The 26,644-nt window shown below is 38.9% G+C and overlaps 1 protein-coding gene across 2 annotated transcripts in view; it reads left to right on the top strand.

Moving 5' to 3' along the window:
- The window catches only part of htr2cl1 (5-hydroxytryptamine (serotonin) receptor 2C, G protein-coupled-like 1), a 141,225-nt gene that overhangs the window by 99,677 nt on the left and 14,904 nt on the right, over positions 1-26,644 (top strand). For both annotated transcript variants that reach the window (XM_036146273.1, XM_036146272.1), the window contains exon 5: positions 13,749-13,949. In XM_036146273.1, the coding sequence (XP_036002166.1) occupies positions 13,749-13,949 (201 nt within the window). The remainder of the gene's footprint in view (positions 1-13,748; positions 13,950-26,644) is intronic.

The following is a 26,644-nucleotide window of genomic DNA, read 5'->3' as shown; positions in this document are numbered from 1 at the left end:
ATGAGGATTCCTTATTTTTCTGATAATCAAAAACTAAAAAAAATAAAAATAAAAAAAAACTTAATTTCTCATTATGAAAGGGGGTCTCCTTTAAAAACGGTCTTGTGTTTCTTCCAGTGTTTTCTTCCTACTTTTTTGTAGGAAGATTTGTGGTATTGGTATATCACATTTTTCTGGGTGCTGTTGGCATAGTGGTGAAGCAGGTGTAAGTATGGGTTAAGGTGCTGTCAAAATAATGTCCACATGAGTGACAGGGGCACAGTAGCTGAATATTGAACTTTATCACTCTGACCATGGACCTGTTCAAATATACTTCCAAAACCAAAAACCCCAAAAAGTCCCAAAACAGATTAACTGTTGCCAATGACACACATTGAGCTCAATCAAAACAACATGGGTCACTGAAGTGAAGGGGATTATTCAAAACTTTTAACTAAGGTGACGGGGTCTAGACAAAGCAGACTCCTACCATTTCAAAACAGCTCCAGTCTCAAAAACATTGCAGGGTTTGATGGGAGCATTATTTTATAAACCCTTAAACTGCAAATCGAGATGATTATTCAGGGATCAAACATTTTATTTGTGAGCCCCTCAATTGAGCACAGAAACAGATTATATACCCCTCTGAAAAGACTGATTTTGTCGCAGCAACCTTTTTTAATAAAGATGGATTCATGCCTATTAATCCGAGCCAATATTTAGAAAATCTTCACAGCGGATTTCTACCACAACTCTCAAGCACACACCCACTCACCAGCTGCTGCCAGCACACTGCGACATGTGTGCTGCGATCACTTCAAAATATTTTTCAGTATAATTATTCCGATGACTATTGCTTCTACGAGATGCGGCGACACTGTTATTTAGCAAGTGATTTGACTTTCAGAGAATGCCAGCTTGGTAATTGCGATATCATCCCAGTCATCCGCTTGTGTTCTTTGTTACGGTATCTGAGCCAATATTATGCATGAACAACCCTTAAGTGTAATAGTTTTTTAGTCTTGCTTTTTTTTTTGTTTAAGAACTGGAACTTTTTTTTTTTTGTTTCTCCAATCTGCTGCTTCCTGAATACAAGCTTCCTCCCTTCGGAAGCCTCAGCCAGGTCTCTAGCTGAACACCTCAAAGAAGTGTGCCTTCAAATGTCACCATCACAGCAATTATCTCTAAGCTGATAAAGTCTGAGAAAACCTTCTTTCAGTGCTGTATACAAACATGTCAACCTTTGGCAGCTCTCAGTGATCGTAATCGTTGAGATCGCTGACATTCCTGTCTTCCAAGTTACTCACTTTTATGCGAGTCAATCTGCTGGGTTTGGCTGATGTCATATCGGCAAATACGCTGAAATCTTTGTTAATGCATCCTCTATTTGGTGTACCAACAGCTCTGAAGGCATATGTGATTGGATCTGTTGGTGTTCACATTAGCACTGATATTTTCTGTTCCATTTCCACCTAATTTATGTATTTCTTCAAATACAAATGGGGGTTTTCGTTGAGAAAAATGGATTTAAAGGTATGTTTTTTATATTCGGTTTGTGGGATGTGTTGAGTGGATATCCAGAAATAGTTTAAAAAAGTGACATAAAAGCTCACTTTCTGCAATAATAATGAAGACATTTTAATGGGTTTTTTGTTTGTTTGTTGTTCCCCCCCCCCCCTCCCAAGCCCTTTCTTTGTTACCAAAAATATTCTACTAAGAAATGAAGACAATAAAGACAATTACTGAGAAAAGGCTACAGAGAGTCAAAGTGAATGCAAGCAACAGCTGTTTAATCATTATGATTTTTAGGCTAGTGGTGTATATACCCATACTTGGGACCATCTTCTTTAAACTGTTAAATGGTTAATAACATTTTCATAATCTGCCGACAACGCATATGCATTGCAGATTGTTCGACTGGAAACTGACAATGTAACGTATATTTGTTTTTGTGTTTCTTTATTACTGGAAAATGTAATCAAAATGAAAATATTTGTGGTGTAGCTGATGCTTAAGTTAAGTAAGTTCAATGAGCCTCTTTTTGAGGTTATGCTGTTAAGAGAGCGCCAAAGCAATTCTGAAAACTAGATCCAGTCTTGTAAATAATCATTGTTTTGTAGGAATCTAGAATTTCCAAAAATTACAAATCTTGAGAAGTAAATAAAAATTCTCACTGATTAGTCCAAGTTATGTATTATTTTTATTTTCTGTTTTACAGTGATCCATGACATGTTTTGCTCATTTACGTAGCTAATTTGTGTTGAGTGATACAACATTCCTAAGTGGCTCTTTATTCCATTTTCTGGCTGTGGTTGTGTAACAGCTGCCTCACTGTCATTATGACCACTCCACTTACAGGCATTGCACTCACAAAGACAACAACTTGGCCGGACTAAAAGCCACATTTTTACTATGCTCATGAGGCTTTTTTTACAGAGGAGTTAGACAGAAGATAATTAAACCCAAAGTGCAAATGTTTGCAGATAAAGATTTACTCAGTAGAAATATTGTGTCACCCATCCGAGGTATTAAATTTAGATGTTCCAGCCCCTTTCATTGCCACCGGTGTATATTGCAGCACCTTGCAATCATGCGGCTTCTACAAACCTTTAGATAAAAAAAGATTAAAAATAGTGTTAGCCCTTGCTCAAGTTTCTTCTTTTGTCATTTTGAAGCTCAACTTACAACCTGGTTATAATCCAACAGCATCCATGCATTGTGTACCATGCATGTTTTACCATGGTGAAATTTCCTTTGAGGCAGACACCGGCTTATAATGCAATCCGATAACAGGACACACATACACAGCAGACTTAGTATTTTCAAGGTTTTTTCACACATTAGAGCATGCAAGTTTTTATCAGAGTTCGAGAGCTCTGAAATCAGTCCCTTTGTGAGTGATATGAGCCATGTTACATAGATTGGTCCCTCCTTAATGAAGTGTGAGGTATTTTTTTGTGCAGTGATCTTGATGCTTCATTTACAGAAATGTGCAATTTGTTATTCGTGGCAATAAGAGTGGGCAAATGGGCAATAACAGTGGTGTGATTGTAACATATGGTGGACCACAACTTCTCAGCAGGGGGCGATAGCCTTCATATCTCTTGGAAAGAAGTTTTTCCTGAGTTTATTAGTTCTGAATTTGATGCTTCTTAAGCGTTTACTTGATGGGAGAGGGGCAAACAGTGCATTGCCCGGTTGGGTGGGATCAGTGGAGATGCATCTGGCCCTTCTCTGGAATCGTGCTGCATACCTGAGTCCAAATCCTGTAGGTGGCATCCCACAATCCCTTGTGCTGTCCCCACCACCTGTGCTAAAGCCTTCCGCCCCTTCATTGTGTAGCTCCCATACCACACAGTTATCCTGATATATTAAATCCTTTCTATGGCAGCAATGTAAAGGTTTTTTAGCAGCTTAGTGGAAAGTCCAGTCCCTTTAAATTTTCTGAGGAAGAAAAGCTGTTGTTGAGCGCTCTTCATCAGGTGGGAGGTGTTCACAGTCTAGGAGAGGTCAGAGAACATGCGAATGCCCAGGAACGTAATGCTGTCCACGCGTTCCACCACCTCCCCCTGTATGCAGAGTGGAGTGTGTTCAGTCCTCCTGGACCCCTTGTACTCTACTATGACCTCTTTGGTCTTGCTGGAGTTTAGGATGAGGTTGTTCCTGAAGCATCACTGTGTCATCACTGCCTCCTCTCTGTAGTAGGTATCATCATTGTTGGAGACGAGACCCACCACAACGGTGTTGTCTACAAACTTCACCACCGTGTTTGTGTGGGGTGGACAGCAGACCAGTCTTTGGTGAAAAGGCTGAAGAGAGCAGGGCTGAGGACACAACCCTGCTGGGTGCCGGTGTTAAGAATCCTTGGGGCAGATGTGCATTTCCCTATCCTCACCACCTGGGGCCTGTTGTGAGGAAGTCACTGATCCAGGAGCAGAGTATGTAGATAATCACAGATTATGAAGCTTCAGATCCAGCATGTTCTGTAGCATGGTGTTGAAGGCTGAGCTGAAGAGAGAACCCACGCATGCAAGGGGAGAACATGCGAACTCCATGCGGAAAGACCCTGGGTCCTGGTTTGAGCATTGCTACTCAACCACGGTGCAGCATGTAATGTGAAAAACCTATAACTTTTCCCCCGCTATAAAAACTTTTTGTTTAGGAGTTGATCTAAGGACAGAGTTATCGGATCTATAAAGTGCTGGCTTCAGATCTTTTTACCAGGTTGTTGTTGACAGAAGTGACCAATTGGCTACATAGTTGTTTTTAGTCATTCTTTTAATTTGTCAATGCATCCGCTTTTAATGTCCCCTGGACTCGTAGAATGGCCATTGTTTAATCAACCGTTTAAATACGCTGAAATCGGCAAATTTAAATGCTCATTAAAATCGTCATTACTTTTATTCTACTGGTATGTAAATCTAGACATAGAAGAATTCTCCCCTTTGCTTTTTTCTGTTTGCTCTCCAGCTCTTTGTATCCAGAGCACAATTTGCCCAAACTTCAATATCCAGCCATTGCTCTTCGGCTGTGAGGCATCCCTCAGGAATACTAAGCAGGTCAGGGAAGGTTGATTGCTGCTTAATGGGCCGCGTATGGTCATCGGACACCCCAGCTCCCTTCACACTGGGTCTGTTTTCTCGGTTCAAACTGCAGCTTCTGATTGCTCACAGTGGTAATCAGTGTTTCACACAAACACAGTAAAAAAAAAAAATTGGAAAATATATACTGACAGGTCTGTCTTTCTGTTCCACAAACAGATTCCATTACACAGAAATACAGTCCCGCTCCCAACTCATATGCACACATCACAAAGAGAGCGGTAGTCTTTGCAAAGACACCCACACAAATGTTCACACACACTTGAATAGAGCTCAGATCAATACTTGGAGTGTTATCCATCAGTCTGCTAGTTAACTGCGCTGAGGCTGGCTGAAACATAGACCCGACATACACATTAATACGCACACACGGACACATCTCTGAGTGTTCGGGCATCATTTAACTGACAGGGAATGTTTCTGATGGCGGTGGCAATAAAGCTAAAGAGCATAACTGCAGCGATCACAATAAACCATGATGCAGATAGTAATTTAGAGATCTTTAATTTCACCCCAGTGATATACAGAAGGACTCCTCAGTCCGTGAACACATTTCCTGTCATCTGCTACCATGTGTGCTGGTAATACACAACTTTATATGTCTGTGTCAGCGTCTGAGTTAATGTGCTTGTAATATAAATGAATGGATGGGGCAGCATTTCCTCCAGCTTAATGCAGATGAGGCAGAACCCAATGTTACCGGTCTCAAAAAGGCAAGACTCAAGATTAGTGCTCAGTTAGATTTGGGTTTATGCATCAGGAAGGGCATTCGGCGTAAAAACTTTGCCAATTCTGTGAGTATGTTTAATGGACTTGCTGGGGCAACCCCTAAAGGAGCAAGCCGAAAAGACTGACAGGATGCAAGAAGCCTGGGTGGTGTTTTGGACTGAGATCTACATTTTTAAGAAGCCCACTAAATCAGCTTGCTATCATCTTTAAAAAATGCCACAATAAAAGGTTTCATGTCAAAACAGAAGACAGAAATACAGGTGCATCCCTTTTATTTCTGGAGGTTAGTTTACAGAAACAGCCACTTTACCGGTTTCTGCTAAAAATCAATTAGGCAGCTGCAGCTCCTGCAAAATGCTTCTGTTTACCGGGTCCTGACCAACACCAGGAAAATGGATCATAGTTATCAGATCATAGAACTGGCTCCCTGTTCGTCAAAGAATGGCTTTGAAATTGAAATAAAGTACTTAATGGTATTTCTGAAAACCATGAACCATGTAGGTCTTCAGGGTTCATTGTTCCTAGGACCAGAACTAAACCAGGTGAGGCAGCACTTAGGTTTTATGCTCCTCAGCTCTGGAACAAACTCACTAGAAACCCTGAGATGTGTAGACATGGTCTGTTCCTTCAATCAGGACTACAGATGTTTTTTGTAACAGCAACTTCTCTCTACAACTACTGGTTGGTCAAGTGCGAGCCACCAAAATTGACAGAGACTCCTGGAGAAGTGTCAGAACGTTTTCAGAAAGAACTGAACGAAAGTCCGGTTGCCTCCGATTCAAGCCTGTTTGCTGATGCGATGACCTGGATAACTGAAAATTTACACAGGCATGGAAATGTTGTTTACCACAGCTTTTAGTCAAACAAATCTGACTAATTAACCGTTTGAAACATACAATGAAAGTCTAGCAGCTGTAATTGCAGTTGAACATGGATGAAATGAGTATGAATCATTTGAAACGGTAGCAACATTATGTTTAAGATGTACTCCAGGTGAACATTTTCTAAAGGTTGTTAGCAGTAGTTGGTGTCACTCTGCCATTTTCTCCCCAAACAAAATTAATATTAGGACAGCACAGGACTCCGTCTTATCCTTCACAAGAGACACCTTGTAGTTCAGAACCCTCTAATCAAATATTGTGTATTAGATTTGTCCTGTGTGATGTATGTTCATTCTTACGCAGGAAAGGTTAACCATCCCTGAATAATAAGATGAATGACAAAATGACAGGCTGGATTATTTTCATCAGAGGTGTCCTTGCTTGTTATAAACAATCAGTACAACTGTCACATAACAAATTCACAGATTGTTACCATATTTCCATCTTCATCATGCAATTTACATAGTTTGAGGGCCATATATATTTTTATTTTATTTTGTTTTGCATTCTTGTTGAATTGCTTTCCTCTGATTTGATTATGGAAAAAAATATAAAGAAGGTAGCAACAGATTTAGCACCTACAGTTGAGCATTTCAAGCAATAAGCCTATATTAATATTAACGTCATGACTTAGTTACAGGGCCAAACTTAACACAACTGATGTTTGTGTGTTTTGGATTGGATAGAAATCAGAAGAGGAGAGTCGTACAGCAAGGCAGAGCTCATTTGTTGCTTTTTTCACCTAAGCAGTGATGCCAAGAAACAATGACAATATCCATCCATCTGTTTTCTAAACTGAGTTAATGCTGCAGGGTTGCATGGAGGAAGATGCCTATTTCCAGTAGTTAACAGTCAAAATACAGAGTAAATGTCACCATGTTGCCAACCCATCAGAGGACAAACACAGACACATGCAATAACGGGCATACCAAAGGGCAATTTAGAATCTCCAATTAACCTAACATGCATGTCCTTGGACTTTGGACATAAGCCAAAATATGTAATTGAGGATTATCGAGACATGCGCTGGTAGAACGCGCTGACTCCATTCACCAGAGACCCTGGTTGAGTTTTTAACCGCAGACCTTTTCTACGAGCAAATGTTCTAAACACTGACTCATAGTTCAGCCTCAGTACCATTCACCTGAAATGATACCTATGTATATGCAACACGCCAACATATCCACATCCATTTGTAGGAACATAGTTCAGAATTATCTTGCAGCTCTTACAAATTTTAATATAACAATCTTTTTTTTTCTTTTCGTCTTGAAGCAAAGGTCAAGCTGAAGGACATCTCAGCCATAAATCTCAAAACAAAGCATGACATATACCATTAGCTTTAGAGAGGAAAAGGGAAGACATTGGCATGTGCTTCTAGTCATGTTTTCTAAGAACAGTTTTGGGAAAGGAAAGCAAATGACAATAGAACAATATAAGCAAGTTTGAGACGGGTTTTTAAGAGCACAAACAATACTTGTTAGATATTTAGGCAGAAAGAAGGGAGAAGAAACCTTTCCAGCCTCTTATTTGAATAATATAACTTTTTTTCCCTTTCCGGTTATTACAACACTCTTACCAGCAATATCTTCACAAGCAATTTTGGCAAAGACTGTAGATGGATAGCTGCCTGTATATAAATTGCAGATATTCAGGAATCTTAAAGCATTAAAGGTGGAACAAGTATACTTCCAACCTTTTACAAGTACAATTGCATTGCAAAATACATTGCAAAAAGTTTTGTTCGGTGAGTGAGAACTGGTGACTTGATAAGGAACATGGAGCAGTAAAACTGGGAGATATCTCTAGACCGTGGCAACAAGCTGGACCTGGGGTCTGAACTGAAAAAAAAAAGGAACAAAAGGCATAAAAATGAAACCTAGAAGAAAAGATTCAGCCATGACACTCAACTCCCAGAGGTGTAGATGGATTAATCTGGGTAGACTCAATGGTCTGGCTAAAGGTTGGAGCTTTACAATTCCAAAATGCTATTCTCTTCCCATTTGTGCACTTTTTGCTGCATTGAGCTGCATGTATAAAATTGCCCTTCTGATATTTGCATAGATTTTCCTTGGGTTTGGCCTGAAATTACCTGCAAGGTTTATATTTAGAAAAATTAAATATCTTGCTTAATGACCTGTGATATTTGTGTTTCTGTGAACAATTCAAATCAAAGCATTTTTTTTTTCCTTGGGTGTACATTTTGTCCTGTAAGAAGCAGCTTCTTGTCATTACAGAATATGGATGTAGTTAGACAGGCTACTCATTACTCTGTCAGTTCTGAAGGCTTGAACACCGCCTTAACTTGATAAATCTATAAGATATGTAAATCTTTTTTAAAGATTAACCTTTTAGACACCTATGTTTCTATTAAGCTATACTTTAAGAACTAAACTGTAAAAGTAGATGCCAATTTTGCATTCGAGTTGAAGCATGAAGCCACATCCATATTGTAATATTTAGCTGTTTTTTTCTGAAAGCCACCACAGCTTAATGCTAGTAGTCACTAACTGAAAAGTTAGGGGTAGTTGTGGCTGAAGTAGTGAGAAGTATTAAAAGTCCCTTTACGTGGGCGTGAGACCACTCTATGATACAAAGAATGGCTGAATAATGGCATAATGGTAAAGACTCCAGTGTTTCCTGTCCATGTACCAAGCCAAGCAAAACACGCTTGGCCTGCGTCAAAGTACGGCCAAATGCTACGTAGGTTCCAAAGTGGGTCCTTTGTAGTTTCCAATACCTTTTTGGAATTTGCATCTCCCCCTTAATGCTGAAAGGTTTCTAGGTCTCCACAATCAGTTTTAAGCCTTGCTGAAAATTAATCACAATTGGCATTTTCATCAGCAGTATGCCAGGAGGCGGGTAAAGAGATTTTTCTGATCAACGGGCTTTTCACCACGAATGTGGAGTCGTGTACAGTTCTGCACTTCTGAAAACACACATAAAAAATTCCTTTATTAATTAATCACCATTGGCATTTTGATCAGCAGTATGCCAGGAGGCGGGTAAAGAGATTTTTCTGATCAACGGGCTTTTCACCACGAATGTGGAGTCATGTACAGTTCTGCACTTCTAAAAACACACATAAAAAATTCCTTTATTGTCCCACAATGGTGATAATCAGGGGAGACAGTGGCAAAAACAATCCTTTTGCCGTTTTCCAGGGGTGCCTAGCATGTACTGATTCTGTGTGCAATGGGTCTGAGCATCATATGACACTAATTGGTCATTGCAGCCATTGATGAGAGCGTATAGATGGATTATATTGGTTAAAGCCAGAGTGGTTTCAGTGACCATAAGGTTAGTCCTGCTTCTCAAAGCCCAACCCTGTCATTGTTTCCTGCCCCTTATGGATATACTGACACCATACTCTACCCAAGACCTCTATATGCGACCACATTGATGATAGAGCCTAATGAATTTGTTATTGAAGTATTTGTATCCAATGCATTGATAATTCTCCCCAGAGGACCTCACCAAGATAATACACAGACAATCCACATTCTGGCACATTTCTGGGATCATAGTCCTGTGTAAAGGATCATAATTGTCCAGTCATTATAACGCATGCAGTAGAAACAAATATAGGCGTAACCAGAAACTAAACAATAAGCAAGAAATTTACAAACTCTCACCTCATACATTTGTTTTCATGGAAAGATTTAAGGTGTATATATTTTTCCTGAAACGGTGTAATAGTCCATGCTGCATCCAAACACTGTCCTGGGATGCTTAGCTGTCATCAGCTCCTTTAAACTGCTTTTGGGTATTTACGAGGTCACTATCAAGGGGGTGGGTATAACTTTCCGCACAAGAGAAGTTGGAGAGATTAGGTCTAACTACATCACAACCCATTAAAAATTAAACCAATCACATTGCAGAGAATCAATTTCAAAAAAACAAAAGACAAGAACTGTGCTTCACTACTTAACACACAGCTCAGCTAAATATAGGTTTAAACATCATTAAATTAACAGCACCATTATTGGCTTTTAGTAAATCCCTATACAATCATTGAGCTAATTAATTAATTACCAAAAAAACACCAACCTTTCAAAGTAAAGCTAAATGCTGCAGCGAACTGCGCCTTCTCTGGAGTTAAAATACATGTAACCTTATAAATGTTCACACCCTAAAAGAAATCAGTGTTCCGTGGAGGTTTCAGAGGTTTGTCACAAATCAACACAGTAGACAGACCAGGGAGAATGTTGTGGGAAAGTTTACAGCAGGGTTAGGTTATAAATCACGACCCATGCAGCACATGATAAAGAACAATATGGAACCCATCATCTGAAAACAGAATGACTGTTGCACAAAAGCAAACATTACCGTCCATCTGAACTTATAGGCAAGGGGCAAGGAGACATTTATTTTTAGAACAGCCCAGTCAAAGTCCAGTCCAAATTGTGTTTACAGATACCCTCCATTCAATCAGACTAAGCTAAAGTTATTCTACAAAGAAGAATGGGCAAATGTTTTGGTCTCTGGAAGTGTAAAGCTGGTAGAGGCACCCCCAAAAACTGCAAGGGGGCGGAGGTGTGCATGCTGCACTTTAAGATTTTTGTTCAAAGCTAATTTTGAAAAACATGAAATGTTTTGCTTCCACTTTGTCATTATGCACCACTCTGTTGGCCTATCGCAATCCCTATAACAGTCTGTGATTGTAACTTTCACAAAATGTGAAAATGTTTAAGGGGCAATAAATGCTTTTGCTCATTGCAGCTTTGGCATTTTTCACAAATTTTAGTCTCATATGTACCAAAAAAAAAGTCCAAATTTAGAGTGAGCTGGCAGCTCAACACCTCCTATGTGTGTGTGTGTGTGTGTGTGTTTGTAAGTCCCTCGGTGCCTCCAATATGTCTTTGACCTCTTAAAACTTACGCAAGCTGCCTCCCACTCGGAATATGAGCGTATGATGAATCACATTCTTTGTCCCAGTAATCAGGATAGAAATTAGGCAAAATGCAAAAACATAAGCGTGTGTTTGGCTGTGGGTTTTGCGCTCTCCAAAGGAAAGAAGGAAGGGTTTGTCGGAAAAGCTAAAAGTGGGGAAGGACAAAAAAAGGCAGTGCCTTCAGTTTTTCTAAAAGTAAAAAGAGCATAAAGGTGAGCAGAAGGCAGTTGTTGATCATCATCGCTTACATAATTTCACTTGTGTGGACTCTGCACATTTACACTAAGAGCTGGTAAATAAAAGGCTCTAAGACGACAATATCCGGTGTGGAGGGATTGAAGTTTGAGCCACAGCAATGAACGTTAATGATATAAAGCTACATGTAATTTGGAGACACTGATATTAATTTGAGACATGATTAAGAGGGTAGAGTGACAGATACTACATGAGCCAGAGGACTGAAAAGACAAATGTAATATGCTTGACTAGAGCAGTGACAGTGATTATGGGGGAATTTAATGGAACATTCACGCTCCGAGCAATTTAGTCAGATATGGTTAATTGTAGGTGACTTTTAACCACATTTTCCTTCAACTGTTGCAAGCTATTCATTTTTTCCTGCAGGTATAAAAACTAACGTCAAGTCAGCTCACCTGTCAGCATGCCTGTTGAGCTAATTAAATTCCCCCAAATTAGGAGGATTTAATTTTTTCTCAGCTGGTCTCAGACAACAGGCTCCTTTTTGGGGTTTTTTTTCTTCTCACTTATTGTACTTTAGTTGCTCTGTTTGTTATCGCTCAGTAACTGCATGCTCCATTTCACTTATACAGTACTAGAGAAGGATTTTTATTCTCTCTGACCCAATCTACTCATCGTTTCAGAGCAGTGACCTGAGAGGAGAACTCACATCCAAATTAGTTTTGGTCTCACACACTAGAACTCTGGAACTCTGACTTTTGGTCTTACTGCATAAAGGAAAGGGGGGGGGGGCTTGGCTACAGGCATTGTGAAGGAGTTGGGAGATTGTCTACTCATTCCTTATTATAGTGCCTTCTACAACTATTCAGATGCATAGACAACATGTATATAAATTATTATCATGCAAAAACTGCAGCCTCCTTTAGACCAACAAGGTGCTCTTATAAACGACCATAACAAATGGGCTTTGCAAATACTTGATGAAACCCGTTAGCTTTTGATAAGCCTAGAGATAGAATTTTACATACAAGGAATACAGTAAACAAACCCTTTGAGATTTTTGTTACATCCACAATCTTTTATGTATTTAGTTGGGGTTGAATGTGTTAAATTTGTACATGAATGCAAAGTGGAATGAAAATGATCAATTATTCTCATTTTTAGTACAACAATAATAGTATATCAGGTATTTCTGTTTTGCTCGATTTAATCTGATACAGTTAAATAAAGTCCAGTGCACCCGTCTGCTTTCAAGATTCAAGAGGTTTGTAAATTGAGTCCAAATGTGTGCAACTCAAATTAGGAATAAATGCTGCTTTTCTGTTTTCGGTTTGTTACAGGACATTGGGGAACAAACAACATCATGCAGACCAAGAAAGAAAGCAAACCAGTCAGGGACAAGGTTATGGATGAATTTACAGCAGGATAAGGTTCTTAAACCACATCCCATGTTTAGCTCAGCTAAGCATGGGATGCTTAGCTAAGCTAATCTAATATGCTTAGCTAGGCTAATATGTTTAGCATATTAAATAACACAGTTTTAAACCATCAACCAAACATATAGAGTATGGCACAACAGGAAACCTTTCAAAATATTACCGCCCACCAGAACGCACAGGCTGAGCAAGTAGAGCATTAAAATGAGAAGCAACAAAGATAGAGATAACTTTGGAGGAGCTGCAGAGATCCACAGCTCAGGTGGGAGATTGTATCATGCGGACCACTGCTTGTCATGCATTTCATGAATCTGACCAAGATTTGAGCAGAGGTTCAGCCTCCACTATTACAACAACCCTGAAGATGTACAATGGAAATGTTTAGATATCCAATGCTCAGGTAGAGCCTAGGATTTTAAAATTTGCTTCCACTTCACAACTATGTTCTACTTTGTGTTGGTCTGTCACAAGAGGTCTCACTAAAAAACAGAAGTTTGCATTTATAATGTGTCATAACATGCTGTAGTACAATATCTTCACCAGTAATCTATCATTAATTAGGTATCGTGATGAGATTGTTTGTGCCTTTCAGTACTAAATATCCTTCAGGAGAAAGTAAAATGCATCTTTGTTATGGCCAAACAGATGCAGAAGGCAGAAAAAACAGATGCATATCTTCAGTTACTCTTGATCCTAACGATAATTTGAAATTGTGTGATTTGTAATGGCATCTTGTAAATTTAGTACAAAAGAAATAGATTTTTTTTTTACCAGAATAAACTCTAAATAATGAAAGTGTTTTCAACCTCTCTGTGCAGCGTCTTAAGCCTTAATAGTCAGCTAACCTTGATGAGCTCCACTCAGCGGTGTCTCACACAGATTGACTGTAATGAGATAGCTCCTTTCAAAGTCAGCAGGATCTCGTGTGTTGGGAGGGGAAAAGACTCAGCAGGGAAATCAGAATATTTTATCAATTGGGAATAAACTGCCCAGACTGCATAATGATCCCCCTCTCTCGCTGTTCTTCCAGACTACGCCTGGCCTCTACCCAGCGCCCTTTGCCCAATCTGGATCTACCTGGACGTGCTATTCTCCACGGCCTCCATCATGCATCTCTGTGCTATCTCCCTGGATCGATACGTCGCCATCCGCAACCCCATTGAGCACAGCCGCTTCAACTCCAGAACCAAAGCCATGATGAAGATCGCTGCCGTCTGGACCATATCTATAGGTCAGCAAGCTTTTAAATTTGACATTCAATGTGCAAGAGGCGCACATGCGTCTAAAGGGTATAAACCATCATAAGGTAAATCTGCGTTTGTGAATATGCAATGAAACTTTAGTTTGGAGTATTGTCTGGGAGATTACAGAATCAATAAAGGACGCTTTTGCCTGTGCGAGTCAGGAGAAAGAAATCCATTGATTTTTAGAGACACTGATGACCCTCCCTCCGACTGCGTCACTGTGTGAAACTATCACTACAGACAGCGTCCTTCCTGCTGTTTGTCAGAACAAATGAGCTCAGACGATTAAAACTGACGAAATGGGAGGTGCGCTTTGGAGATCCTAGAGGCTTTTGGGGATTATGCATATTTGCACAAATCCAACCAAGTCATAGTCTTTTGTAAGACTAAGACATGTACTGTATATATACCTATTTAAAAATACAAAAAATACAAAAAAAAGGTTGTTCTAAAACCTAATTTTCTGCCTCATTGCTGATATGATAGAGGCTGAGTGTTTAATGACCTCAATTGACATGCAGTTCTGTTTAAATCCAGCTAAAGTAGTTATAATTGCCAACACCACCAAATAAGAATGAAACAAAATCAGGAGCATCCGAACACCATTATTTTGCGTTCACACTCAAAGATTTTACTAATCTTACTGCTTAACTGCTTAAAGAAAAACTCTGCTGTGATGTACATTTCTAGCTGTACTAGTGAATTGCAAAAGTCTGATCACAGATCATTCAGCCAGAACATCCTAGAACTCCACATTTGTTTTACGTTTGAAATTAAATAAAAATATGCAGAAATGTAAATAAAAACCTGAAAATTGTGGTTTGCATTTTTGTAGAGGCCTCTGAGTCAACTACCAGTTCCCACAATTAAAACTGCCGATCTTGTGGGGTATGTATTTACCAGCTTTGCAAACCTGGAGACATTTTTGTCAATTTTCTTTGCAAAACAGCTCAAATTCAGTCAAATTTGATGGAAAGCTAATGTTAACATTGCTTTTCAAGTCTTGCCAAAGATTCTCGATTTAATTTATCCATCCATCTATCCTCTCATCCATCCATCCATTTGCTATACAAATCCAGTGATTTTGGGGCTCTACATATCAAAATCCCAATAGAATTTTTCAATTTTCAATTCAAGGATTTGTAAGGTACTCCACATTACATCTTAAGAAATCTTAAACTGAATCTCCTCTTATTGTCTAATTATTCCTGTTCACATACAAGGTAGTGCTAGCATTGCAGCGCGGCTTGCATCCACAAACATTTAGAAAAGTAACAAGTTAGAAACATGAATGGACTGAACTCATATAGGATTCCTTGTCTAGTCATAGCGGTCACTTAAAGCGCTTTACACTAAATTCACATTCACCCAGTCATACGCTGATGCGCAGATCAGAAGGCAACTTGAGTGTCTTGCCCAGGGGCACATTGACTTGTGACAAGTGGCAGCTGGAATCAAACCTACTCAAACGACTACTTCACCCTCTGAGTCACAGTCAGCCACAGCCACAGTTAACCAGTAACGGTATTTTCGCAAGAAAATGTTCCCTTGATTACTTGCTCACTACAACATCCCTTGTTCTTTGATATATTTACACAGGCAATAGAACATGTTTATTGTTTGGAATTGGCAAAAACAGCCTTAAAATACAGGTGTGGTACCCATTTTTCTAATAATTGACTTAGACTGCTCTTTGGGAACAAGCCCTCTGCTAAGCTTTCACAGTGTTTGTGGATTCTTGTCATTGTCGTTTGTTTTTTATACAGCTCATTTGTATTCGCTGACTTTTAAGAAGCGCTTTGTAGTTGGTGCACGGGTTCTACCTGCACATGACTTGACTCTCTGAAAGGTGGGAATAATCAGTGTGCTAAATCAAAGCACCGTGCAGCACATAGGTTGGGCTGATTTGTATCATATGATTTACTTCTTTCCAGAAGTGATCTATGAAGAATGGAAGTCGATTTATCTTCAGTGGTTTGTGGTTACTATGGTTATGCTAGAGTACTGTGCGGATTTTTCTCCCCAAAGTTGAGTTTTGGAGCTTAATGTTTCATTTAATGCATGCAAAAAGACCTATTGTCAGCCACTGGTTCAAAGTATTATGGGCTTTAGTCCAGTTAAACTCTAAAACATTTTACACTGCTCTCACACATTTGAATTTATAATGAATTCTGTAAATTTAGAGAATACAGGTACTGTGAAATAATGCTAATTTCCTTTTAACTTTACCAAAAGGAGTCGTTTTACAACTTCAAGCTTCACTTTATTTGGATTTTATGTCATAGACCATTGCAAAGTAGTGCATTATTGTTAAATGGATCTAAAATCATACATGTTTTTTTTTTAACAAACAAAAATCAGAAAAGTTTCAGATGCACTTTTTTTTCAGCCCTGGAAATCAGTACTTTGTAGATTTTCTGTGAGTCTTTTGGGCGTATGCCCCTACCAGCATTGCATATCGACAGACTGAATTTTTGCCACATTCTTTCTTGCAAAACTGTTTCACCTCGGTCAGACTGGATGGAGAGCATCTGTGAACATTCACTTTCAGTTTTGTCTTTTCAAACTCTTGATTCTTTATCAGAGCTATGGCCATTTTGGCTTGGCCTTTCTAACACATGAGCATGCTTCTATAGCCATTCTAGAAATGGCTCTTTGTTTAGGTTTGATGTCCTGTATGAGCTGCTTCTCCAAGCTCAAGTATTCACAGTCTCTTCCAGGACATTTAGCTCCATCCAGCTTCCCATCAATTCTGATCAGCTTCCCAGGCCCTGAGGAAGAAAAGTCTCCCCACAGCATGATGCTGTCCCACCATGTTTTACTGTGAGAAGGCGTATTCATGACTATGTGCAGTGAAAATTTTACATATAGCCCAAAAAGTTCCATTTTGATCCATATGTTTGCTGTTACCTTATCATGGCTTGTGGCAAACTTTAAACAAGCCTCGTCATGTACTATAACTTTACACATTTCTGTGCCATAAGTTCTCTCTGGTTGGACACAAAGGCTTTTTGATTAATTTTATTTCTGTATGTCACACTTTGTTTTTGCTCAAATTGTTTGTAAACAAATCATTCTTTGTGTATATTTACCATAAAAAGACCACATATCTGGAAGTCTGATATTGCACATGCAAGCAATAAGCAGACAAGGAGAATTCAAAAAGGTTAAAAAACAAAAAAAAAAACTGGTCTTACGACCATTTACACATCACGCTAGCACGGTTCCTTGGTTTCCTCGCCTCCGAGTGACAATCTACTACTACTACTGCTCTCTAGGTTTGAAAGAGGGAATCAAGCAAATCAAAATGGCGGCGCCCGTAACATTCAGGAAGTTGTGTTTGGTTATAATTGTGATATTTCGTTGTTTGCGGACAGTCAGGCGAAGAAGACAACCTTTGGTAAATTTACTTGACGGAGTCAGCTTTTGGGAAGTGGATAAGACAAATGATAGTCTAATAAGGATTTACAGACGCAGGAAACAACGACAGACGCTGAGGTTCATCACACTGCTAAGCAGAATCATCTCTGGAAATTGTGTGTCACAGTAAGGAAGCTAGTATTTTTATTAATGTCTGAAACCGCAAAATTAGTCAGCTGACTGTAAGGAGATGACGCGGTCTGCTCATGCTCTCTTTGTTATCAGAGAACCGAGCCAGAGAAAAAACCGGACCGAGACCTACTATCGAACTGGTCTAGATTTAGCGTGGATCGGTTGTGTCTGGCACGGTTCAGTTCAGTTTGCGTTCCATTTACACTCGATAGTTATCTCAGTTACCGAGCTCGGACCGTTCTCGGCACGGTTAAAAAGGGCAGCGTAAATGGGGCTAAAGTCAGTTGTCGCTGACTTGCTCTATGATGATTCTGCAGTACTGTGAGTACATGGCACAACAATGTTTATGTCTGGTGACTGCGCCCTGTGTGAAATTCTTTTCATATCCGTGTCAGATCCATGTAGATACAGCCTCGACGACAAAATACCGCTGGGGATACATCTAATCTCATTTCTGTGTGGAAGGGGCCTAATACATATGCACGGCTTTTGATTTGTAAAACATTGAGAAAGAAGGGGGGACATTTCAAGATATGAATACTTTTATAGGGCATTTCTGGGTAGGATTCATTGTTTTGTTGTTTTTTGATGTGGGGTTTTTGTAGACAAACTGAAAATCATTTTAAATATGTTTATCAAAAACACTTTTGATAAACATTTTTTGTTATATAACTAAAACCTGTTATTCTAAAGTCTGCAAACTCTCAAAATACACTTTTGGACGTGAACTTAGAAAGAACATTATTAAGTGGCTCACAACTTACTTTGTCTGGTGCCCTTTTGAGAGGAAAGAAAAAAAACGACTGATATCACACCTCCTTCTCCATTTCTCCATTTTTCTTCTGCCTCAGTTGTGGTTGGGTCAGCTAGAGGGTACATAGTTATCAACCTGTCTGCGTTCGCAGTTTGCCAGAGGTAAGGAGAAGACACTGAGCCACTGCTGACCGAGTTCGCATCTCTGTGCATGTGGCCTGGATAATTACGTTTGCTGCATAAGATCCGGTGGTTATATTAGCTCATAAATGATACATTTTGCAAACACCAGTACAGCCCGCTGCGAGGGAAACCAGACAGGTCCATGTGGGAGGAATTGGAAGTAAACTTCTACACAGCACTATCCCACAATCTCCTCCCTCTCGGCTATCCTTGAAGACTAATGTTCAAGTAATAATCAAGGGAACAAATCAGTTTCTTAATTGCGTATGTGGATCTTCAGTTTCTCTTTGTGTTTGGGGATCAGATGACTTTTAAAACTTTTCACTCAGCCATCTCACTTCTCGCTGACCTCGAGTTTCTATTGATGTTGTTTCTTGCCCTTTGCAGCCCAGGGGCTTTCACCTTTGAGTGCACTCACACACACACACACACACACAAACACACACACACACACACACACACACACACACACACACACACACATTTATACATCGTTTGAATGAATCATTATGTTCTCTAATCTTGCTGTTTCCGTGTGCCATTATTTTGTTACCCACCTAAGATACCCGAATAATGTACAGTCAATTAATACTTTTTAAATAAAAATGTAAACATAATTGTGGTTTTTACAAAAATTGTTTATCAGAGACTGTGACATGACCTATAATGTGGCACTTGTTTATTATTGTCTAGCTGAAGGAGGGACTGGTGCACTTCACAAAATGTATGGCATCATGAGAAAAGAACACAAGGAGCACATTAAAGGCCCGTTTACACTACACTTTTAACCGAGCCGAGACCAGTCCGAGCTCGGTAACCGAGGTAACTCTTGTGTGTAAACGGTCAGCAGACTGAACCGGACCGCGCTAAACATAACTGGACCGCGCTAAATGCAGACCAGTTCCCTAGCAGGTCTCGGACTGTTTTTTTTTATCCCGGTTACGTGATAACCAAGAGCGCATGAGCAGACCGCGTCATCCCTTTACAGTCAGCTGACTGTCCGCGAGTTTTCCGCCGTGTCTGGCTGCACGACCCGATTCACAATCCATTCAGACAAATTTCAGACATTCATAATAATACTAGCTTCCTTACCATGCCACATGATTTCCAGAGATGATTCTGCTTAGCAGTGTGATGAACCTCAGTGTCTGTTGTTGTTTCCTGCGTCTGTAAATCCTTATTAGACGTTTGTTTGTCTTATCCTCGTTCCAAAAGCCGACCCTATGTCTAACCATAACATCCTGAATGTTACGGGCGCCGCCATTTTGATTTGCTCTGTCCCGCCTTCAATCCCAGAGAGCAGTAGTACCGCAGATCGCCACTAGGAGGCGAGGAGCAACCAAGGAACCATAACCGAGATAACTCCTGTGTGTAAACGGCCGTTTTTATCCCGGTTAACTGATCCAAGCTCGGACTGGTCTCGGCATGGCTCGGTTTTTAGGTGTAGTGTAAACAGGCCTTAAGACATCAGACAGGATGTTAAAGCTTGGGTGCAAATCTGTCTTACCATACACACAAAATAGTTACAAAGTGGCTGAAGGAGAACAAAGTCAACGTTTTGAAGAGGCCGCCACAAAGTCCTGATCATGGTGCCATCGAACATTTGTGCCGCACTCAGGTACACAAGTCTGTCAGGAGGAATGTGTGAACTGTTGGGATAAGCTTTTGGAAGCTTATCCAAAACATCTGACACAAGTCATGCAATTTAAAGACAATGTATGAAAATTGCTGATTCTTAAGGAACTTTAAAAAAATCAGACCAATTCTGGCATTTAGCAAATATAAATAATTTTGGTAATCAGAAACAGACAAACACAGGAAAAGTTTTGTCTGATTTAATGCCAGACAGAAAAGCAAAAAAATGTTTGAGAATGTTTTTATGCACAGTATGTAAATGAAGGGTTGGGAGGTGCTCTATGAGACAGGCTGCACAAAGATCCTTAATGAGTTGTCTCTCAACCATCCAAATGGTGTCAAAGGGCAAGATGGAAACTGTGGGAATTTTTCAGCTTTGTGTAAGTGATCATTTCCACTGATTAGCAGCTTAAAAACAAGTGATGGCAGCTAATGATTTGAAAAACTTACAAACAAGAGTAATAATTATCATGTTGGAGCATGTCATGACACACAAATCATGTCAGCTTAGCATTAAGTCTTTGAAATAGAATATGTCAATCATGATTGGTGCTGTTTGGAACTGTGAAATTTATCTATTTTCTGCACCCTGAGGAGCACATGTTAGCTGGCTTTTTTCCTCATACTGAGTCAACGTTTGTTTGTTCATGACCTTGTTAATGACACTGATTCATTGTAATCACAAACCAGTTGTTATTGGTTACCCTAACAATGCAGGTATTCAAGCAATGTTAAATACAAAAAGTAGGTGGCGGGACACTGCTTTTTAATTTTTTGACTAACGAGGTATTTACATACAATATATATGAATTTACATTAGATAACTATTTTGTCCAAGGTCCAATGAAATACACTGGCTTGGAAAAATAGTTACAGCCTTTAATTTTTATATTAGAACAACAAACTGAAACCAAACTATTTTTATTCTGAAAAGTCTTAAGCTAGCTGATTTTCAGCCCTCTTTACTCTAGTACCCCTAAATAAGATACAAGGCAGCCAATTGCCTTTAGAAGAGGGTTTTTTGTTTTTTTTTAGAGAACATCTGTAAACAAACAGAATTGTGAAAACCAAGGAACACAGCAGAAAGGTTGTGGATAAAGGGGTGGAGAAATATAAAGCCCCATTATGTTGTAGAACATCTTGCACAGTACTGTTCAGTCCACTAGCTGGGATAGGCACTTTCTTCTGACGCGTCCCCATAATGGACACTTTCACAGCATCAGGCTGTGGGAATTCTTTATTTCAGCAGGGACAGGGAAGCTGCTCAGAGTCAATAAGTAGATGGACAGAGCTACATCCAGGGCAACACAGCTAAATTATATATTTAAATAACACTATTTTGAGGAAGTTTAACAAGTGAAGTCAAGCAAAATACATTCAAGTTCCCAGTTGTAACCAAAATGTAAAAAAGTTCAACATGCTTCGATATTTTTGGAAGACACTCCGTATCTCTTCAGGGTAAAGAAAAATGACAGTGCCTCGTTTAGATCTTCAATACTTCAAACATCTGCCATAGTATGGAGCATTATTATTGTTCAGCTGTTTGTGTTAATTCTTTTTTTGGCTCTTCTGTGATCATGTGCATTCATATTAGCTTTTAAATCTGTTTTGCTGTTGGTATTTGTTTAAATCCCTCAAGAGGCTCCGTAGCACAAGCATTCAGTGACGATTAAGATTTGACAGAGATTCAATTTATCAATACGGAGGGATTAATGAAACCAAGTTTTTGCTCCATTTAATTACCAAAGAAAAGTTTTATGCTCCTTTGTGCCTTTTTCTTCTTGCTTCGGTGCTGCTTTTGTCCCCTGTCTGTCTTTGGATCCATTTGGCCTGAGGTCCTGGCTCACCAACACTAATCTAGACACAAACGTTTCCTCTTTAGTAATGAATTTAAAAAGCCCCAAAGCACGCTGAGTCTGTCAGTCCACAGGCAAAATCTTTCACAACTTAAAATGCTTGCATCTCTCAAAGGAGTTTCTTTTCATAACGCTATTTAAAACAGAGAAAATGCAACTTGACTTCGGACCGTAGCGATTCTCCATGATCACCCCTAACAAAGGAGAGTCGTTAGGCTCATCGTTTGCCTGGCTCACAGAAGAACGCTTCCTGGATGGGAAGCAAAACGTCTTCATCTTTAGAATAGAAATCCAGTTGTTTTAAAAAAAAAGAGTATCCTAAATGTTGAGCTGTATGTAAATATTCTAGATGCTAATGGTGCTTTGTAAATCAATAAAAAGTATAACTACAAACATATTGTTCTCATATCTCCCTCCATTCACACATGTGTTGAGGTCCTTATTCTGTAAATCTTTTCACATATTTAAGCAAACATATTTCAGTAGTCTTATTTTTGAAAATGCTCTTTGATTTTGACCAAATTCAACAGAGGAAGAGAAAAGTTCTCTTAGAACAATCAATTCAGTCATGACGAGATGGTGGGATCCTGAATAAAACAAAAACCCTGCCCTCAGAGTAAACCAAAACAAAGTATATATTCCGATCAAACTGTACTGCTCAGAAATATTGTTTTATTAGCTGCACAGAAAAGATCCGTTTGAATAAACTGTTGGTCTTTCTTCCTTTGTGGTCATTCACAGCTTGGTGCCTTTGTCAGATAAGACAAGCTGTGTCTCCCTCCTGCTATTTCTTTGACCCCAGTAAAGGTTCCTCCCTTTTACCTGCTGCTATGATTGAGGTCTGAGAGGTCTTCTTGCAATTGATGCAGAAAGATTATCAATGTAACGTCCAGCAGGAGATCTCTGCAGCCATTCTCACCAATGTAGCAACACGTGCTGTTATACTTGGAGGTTGTTTAACTTTGCCTTGATTTGTACGGTGGATCTCAAGAACGTGCACACCTCTGTTCAAGTTCCAGAATTTTATAACATAAAATTGAAATTATTTTAAATAATTTGAAACTTAAAACACCTATAATGCTGCATTTATCTTGACAACTAAATAAACAAATTTAATGGAAAAAAAACTGAAAAAAATGACCTGTTAAACAAAGTGAGCCCAAGCTTAGGCAATTCCTTATGATATACACCTATTGAATGAATTTCAACATTTAGTCTTCTTAGAAACAAATCTAACATTAAATATTGTGAATCTGATTCAGGTGTCCTAGTGGGATGTATTAGCCATTTGCTCTATTGCATATTTAAAATAAAGCCAACGTTTCTACAGAGGTTAGAAGAAATCAAAGACTTCTGTCAGGGTAAGATAACCACCAAAAAAAATCTGCAGCATTATGTACACCAGGGCACAGTAATCTCGGTCATCTGCTAGTAGAGAAAATTATGTGAGTACAGAGAAAAAAATATAGAAATTTCTTCCAAATCGATGAAAAGATGAGACTGAAAGTATGCAGTTAGGCCGTCACGAGATTAACAGCAGCAGGACATTCTGGTTGGTAACTAATTCTGTTGACAAACGGTATGTCAAAAACATTTTTTAAACAGCCTTCTCTTTTTTACAAAATCCTAAATTTAACAAAAAGTAAAAGAAAATGAGAGAACCTTTCATCGACTAATAAAAAACAGACAAGGATACTTCAGGAACATGAAATCCAATCAGAATTTATTTTTGCCATGTAACTGATGCCACTCTTGTCTGGGACAAAACATGCATTCCTCTGTGATTTCACATTTATGTTTACAGGAAGTGTAGTTGACTAAAATATAGTAAGATTAAAACTACTAAAACAAGACTAAAACTAGAACACAGTTGACAGTAGACTAAAATACAAGTAAAATGACATTACATTTTAGACAAAAGACTATTTAACACTGTTCTAAATGTAACAACAATATCCTGAATTACTTGGATGCTAAAACAGAGAAGAAGGGATAAAATTACAACATATCTTGTTCTGGCTAAGCCAGTCTCAATCCCCGGCTAAGCATGTGTTATGAAGTTTAAATGAACATTCAAGCTGGAATATTCACCCCGGGGGCACCTGTTTCCACTGATCACCTCGTCATGTGGTGGTGCGCCAGCTAATCTCCATCAAATCCTCATTTTGTCATCCCACAAGGCTTTGCTTATAAGGCTCTCCACACATGGATTTTCCTGCCCTTCAGCTGAGCTTCGACCCTCCTCCACCCCATCTCCTCCGTCACACTCACAAGTGTCACCTGACTACTCCTCCACCACCAGTGTCCGGAACCCAGGGGGGAAGACTTCACTAATCCTAATCCTAAAATGAATATCCAAGATCATAGACATTCGCAGGTTTCACATCTCGTGCCGGGGTCTGAGTGCCGTAGAACTTTTCTAATTTATGCCAATAAATCTCTCTAATTGCCTCTTTTTGTCTGTGTGAGTCTCTCCTGATTAAAATGGTTTGATGAAACCAAACTTATATTTTTGGGAAACAGTTTCAAACGTTATATCTGACCCCAAAACTGCACAAAGCCTTACCAAAAGATGAGCATACCCAGAGGAGAACATGGCAGTGGCAGCATCGTGCTCTAGAATCACTTTGTATTAGACTGAAGAGGGGTTTTGTCAGGGTGAATAAAACCCAAAACTATCAGATATCTGCTAGACAGCTGAAGATAAGGAGACATTTTACTTTTCAGCATCACAGTGAGTTAAAGCATTCATCCTCATCAACAATAAGCTGGCTTCACCTGAAAAATGTTTCAGTTCAGGAGTGGTCTAGCATAAAATCTAGAACTAAGTCTGACAAAGTGTGCATTGTTACCTGAAGAGAGCTGTGGACAAGCAATGTCCTTACATTCTGATAGATCTGGAGACATTTTGTAAGGTAGAGGTTTTATTTATAATAATTACACCTAAAGAATGTATATGTCATACAGTTTAATTGAACAGGATATGTCAAAAATGTGGAATTATGAGTATTCATCTACTTTTGTTATATCATATGCCAGCATGTGGGTGTGTTGTAGAAAAAATATGTTCATTTTTAGATTGTATCCAGCAGGCTTTGGTGTTTATTTGATGTTGGTTTATTTTTTATATCGGGCTCAGTCTCCATTTTATTATTATTTTATTTATTCAGTCAGGAAGTCATCTCCGTATCGTGTGGTTCTGTCCAAAATCCTCACATTCATTCCCCATCCCAGACTTTTAATTTGTGAATCATTCAGGCATAAAAAAAGAACCACCTTCGTTTTGGCTCTGTATGCACTATTTCAAATTATTTGGAGACCAGATTTTTTTTTTTATTATCAGCTTGGTCAGTCTGATGGTGATATGAATAGCAATAGGCATCTCCAAAATGTGTTATTTTTATGATCAGTAAATGCAACATACCCAAGCCCTACCAGATCACAGTAAAAACAAAACGTTTAGTGTGGATGCTGTTACTGAGGGAAGACTCAGACTTTTTGACTGCATAAGTGAGGTGTGCCTCAGAAGCAACAACAATTCTAAGGTTGGGACAAGACTTCTTGCTCTGCACATCTTCATTTGCTCATATTTAGACTTTTGTAACACACATTTTTCAACGTGTCCACATACATGGCAATAGGAAACAGGCAGTTTAAGGTTGTCCATGCAACATAATCTGGTACATGTTATGGTTTGGGACTAAGTCAGAGTTTGCTCTTACAACACAGGGACTGGACCTTTCTAATGAGGCATGTTGTGGCAGTGAGAATGCCCAGAATTACATCTTGTTATTCATACCGAGGAAATGTATCCTTTTCGTGGCACTTTAGGTACAATAACATATCCTGTTTTTTAATATAATGATGGCTGAGAGTTTGGAGGACCAATCCTGCTGTAATAATAATACATTTGGAAATAACGAAATAGCTTAATAAATTAATTACTCTCCCAGTAAATAGTTTCACAAATGAAAAAATTGGTCATTAAATGCAACAATAATAAGATAATTTTTTGTTAACAAGTAATCAAATACCTGATACAAATTGACAATCTTCATCATCTTCATACTTTATCTGTGCAATTATTTTCATTTTTCATTCAACGTCTCTATTAAATCTATAAGTTTTGACAGATGAGCATTTATTAATATGGTGTTTTCCAAATCTCTTCTAATTTTTTTCATATTTATTCCCCTTATTTATTTATATTTAAGAGTTTTTAAAGAGTTTTTACTTAAATATGTTTGATTTTTTTATTAATTAATTATTTGTCCTTTTAATTCTTAAACATATATGTATTCTTGTCTTGCTATTTCCTTCTTCCATTCCTGGAGGTTTTTCTCTTCCGTTGCACCCAGTTTATGTTGCAGATCTTTATCTGTTGCTACAGTAATCTCAGCCTATTACAGCCATGTCATGTGATGCAACAAAGCAAGCATGTCAGCTTAGCATTTATTGTGTCTGTTATGTATTCTGTGGATTTACAGAGAGTTGCTGCAACTCGGGCATTCAGCTTCTCTCACCTGCAGGGAGGAAATCTGCTGTCTTTTAAGAACAAATTATACAGCTCAGCAAGAAGTTTAATACGTGACTGTCAGAAGTTACATTGTAAACTGCCTTGTGAAATGGCTAGAAGTAGCCCATCAGGCATTTTTCTGTCGGGAGGAGTTGCTAAATTACAGGATCAATTCACTTGGAACCTA

Source organism: Fundulus heteroclitus, chromosome 14 (genome assembly GCF_011125445.2).
Source record: "Fundulus heteroclitus isolate FHET01 chromosome 14, MU-UCD_Fhet_4.1, whole genome shotgun sequence".
Taxonomy (NCBI): Eukaryota; Metazoa; Chordata; class Actinopteri; order Cyprinodontiformes; family Fundulidae; genus Fundulus; species Fundulus heteroclitus.
This window is presented reverse-complemented; position numbering and strand designations above follow the sequence as displayed.